General features: G+C 36.9%; 1 protein-coding gene across 1 annotated transcript in view; it reads left to right on the forward strand.

Annotated features, from left to right (window-relative positions):
• LOC118321448 (pre-B-cell leukemia transcription factor 1-like) overlaps positions 1-3,154 on the forward strand; it is a 25,594-nt gene that overhangs the window by 7,577 nt on the left and 14,863 nt on the right. The window contains exon 3 of the mRNA XM_035652766.1: positions 355-490. Coding sequence (XP_035508659.1) covers positions 355-490 — 136 coding nt within the window. The remainder of the gene's footprint in view (positions 1-354; positions 491-3,154) is intronic.

Genomic DNA, 3,154 nt, shown 5'->3' on the forward strand with positions numbered 1-3,154 from the left:
CTCTGAGCCACAGCCGCCCTATATCAAGACAACTTCAGCTTGTCTGAAATTCATTAACAACACAGTATTTCTTATTTTCATAGTGTAACAGTTGTACCAAGACAGCACACTTTTTCTAACCCTCGTCATGCCTAAACCTAACAAAACAAACACTAGCCAGTCAGAGTCAGCTAAGGCACATCCATGGGGGGGAAAATCAAGTGTTATGCAGGTGCATAACAGTGCGAAGGAGTGTGTAGCTGGACTTACCAGGAGGTGGCAGTACACAATAATAAGTATTGTGTAATGTAGCCAAAAATCTGTTTCAGGCATCTTAGAATCTCATCATTAACGCATCTCTTTTCCTTCTCTTAGGCGGAAAAGGCGGAACTTTAGCAAACAAGCCACGGAAATTCTAAATGAGTATTTTTATTCACACCTGAGTAATCCATACCCCAGTGAGGAGGCCAAAGAGGAGCTCGCAAAAAAGTGCAGCATCACTGTTTCCCAGGTAAGGAAAAAAAAAGTATCAAAATGTATTTAGCAAAAACTTTGTTATTGTTATACAAGATAAGCTGCCAAACCCCGAGATATAAAGACAGCTTGTTCCCACAGGCTGTGAGACTGTTAAATTCTTCCTCAACTCAAATTAAATTTGTATCATTTTAAATTTTATGACGTGTTAATCAGTTTATAAGTATCATAAGGGGAACTATATCTAAATTTCATTCTACCACCATGCATTGTAAATGACAATAAATTATCATCCATGAATCCTTGATTAATAGTTGTGTCATGTTATTAAGTCATGCTCAAGGTGTCTGGTGATCACACACACACATCTTGTCATATTATGATGGCATTATCTGAGAATAACAAACATTAAAAACTTATAATGAGTTATATTTCTTATTCTTAAGATATTGGATAATGAAAAATCTCAGATAATGCTTATAATGGCTTCACACCTTGCAATAACAAATTAATGAATTAATATATTGGAATAAGTATAATATAATATTTAAAGCTGCAGTAACTTTCAATATATCCTGAAAGTAGTACACAAGACAGATAATCTGTAAAAAAAAAAAAAAATAATAAAAATGTTTTTTTCCTTTAGGCCACTGATTCGTGTAAATGCAATTAGGAGCAACTAGGCGGAGCAGAGAACCTGATTCACAGATTAATCGTCCTCATGCCTAACTGCAAGGATATAGTCAAAGTTTTAGCAAATATGACAAAAAGTTCTACTGGTGCTCTTTAGACGGTCACTGAGTTACAATTGGTTAGAAGTGGCCAATCTGATAAAGGTTCCTGTCTTTACAGATCCCACCTAAGAGACTCTGTGAAAGCCACCAACTAGCCTCTACTCTTCGTACTACCCAGCTTAATTTCCATATCGAGCTCATGACTCCAAAAATTAATCCTGCTACTATCTGAATGATCGCACAATTTCACACTGGTTTCAACACTTTGTACAATTGCCAAAAGAGGGTCTGTTTAGTTCATTTGTGATCTTTATTGTCCCACAAGAGAATATTCTTTTGCTGCAAAGCAGCATGAAAGACAGTAAATAAGCACAATAAAATTGGAATGCACCAATTCTGGGCCGATATCAATACCGATGTTTAAAATAGCAATTTGGCCAATAGCCAATGTTTTTTTAATGTTATTTATTTTCCTTTGTTGCCTGGAAAACAAATAAATCTACAAAGATGAGCATCTCTGCCTTGTTGCAGCTCTGTCTATTTCTTTTCTCACTGTCCGTGCTTTTGATTATTTTTCCAATATCAGAGTTGGAAATACAACATTTAGCCAGCGCGAAATTAATACAACACAGATAGAACAAATAATCATCGGCTACTGGCGTTGGAGAAAGGTATTTTTTTTGCTGATATCAGTTAATACCGATGTTCAGCCGATAAATCGGTGCATCCTTACAATACAATAAGACAATATATAGAGACCACCAGGCACTGGTGGACTCAAACAACACCATCACAAGGCGATCCCTTAACCGCCATTTAGCCCACATTTGTTGCTTCTTGATAGCCTCACAGAATTTGTTTGTGTTGATTTAGAAAAAAAAATTATTCTCTGTTGGCTTGGAGGATAAAATCATAACCACCAAAGGTTATTGCAGCCCAAAGATCTTGCCTGTCCACAGCCAACAGCGCCACCTATAGTGCATATCAGGCCAAACAAAATATATAACTATGCCTGTGTGGTGGAGACCAAACAGGCATGGTTGATCAACCAAGTGATAATGCCAGGGTGATCAATCTTGGCATCCGAATAGGAATTTTCTTAAAATAAACTCTATATTACAGTATGCTTTCCGCAAACATACTTACATCTTCTGAGTGAGTTTTAACTAAAATCCCCAAATAATTTCATTTAATATGTCACCTCCTGTGACTGTCAATGTTTAGTTGTCAGCTACAGAAGTTTCAGTGTTGCATGTTGTATCTGTTGTGTCGGGGTCGGGATGTGAAATGTCAGGTCTGCAGAGTCCAGTACTGTAAAAAAGCCCGTTCTTTTTTGCCTTCAGGGCGGGGGAAGCACCATCACAGTGTCACAGGTATGTCACAATTCTCTCTCCTCATCTGCTGTTTATTATTATATTAATACATTCTTGTATCTTTTCTTAGTCATTTTATGACTGAATAGCTCCTGACCTAACAAAACACATAAAAACACACTTAAAATTCTGTGGCTGTGGTATCCATTTAATGGTCCGACTTAAAAGAACGAAAATGTCACTTTTACCTGCATTAAAGCTGCTGTAGGTAACTTTTATAAAAAAAAAATACTTTTTGTCATATTTGCTGAAACTTACTATATCCTGACAGTTATACATGAGACAGAAATCTGTGAAAAATCTTGTTCCTCGCACCTCCTAGTGCTACTAATGGCATTTGCAAGACTCCACCGGGCCTGAACGAAAAACAACCAATCAGAGCCAAAAAAAATAGAACGAATAGAAAATAGAAAAAATTGTGTTGGAGGCTTAAAGATAGTTGACTGTGGGGTCTTCATCCCAAGGTCCCAACACGTCTGTATTTTACACCCTAGGAATGAATCAACAATCAACTATCTTTCTTGGCTCTGATTAATTGTTTTTGTCCAGGCCAGGTCATATTATCTCTCTTATGTACTACTGTCAGGATATAAT

This window comes from Morone saxatilis, unplaced genomic scaffold (genome assembly GCF_004916995.1).
Source record: "Morone saxatilis isolate NCDOM2014 unplaced genomic scaffold, NCSU_SB_2.0 Contig12, whole genome shotgun sequence".
NCBI classification, from domain to species: domain Eukaryota; kingdom Metazoa; phylum Chordata; class Actinopteri; family Moronidae; genus Morone; species Morone saxatilis.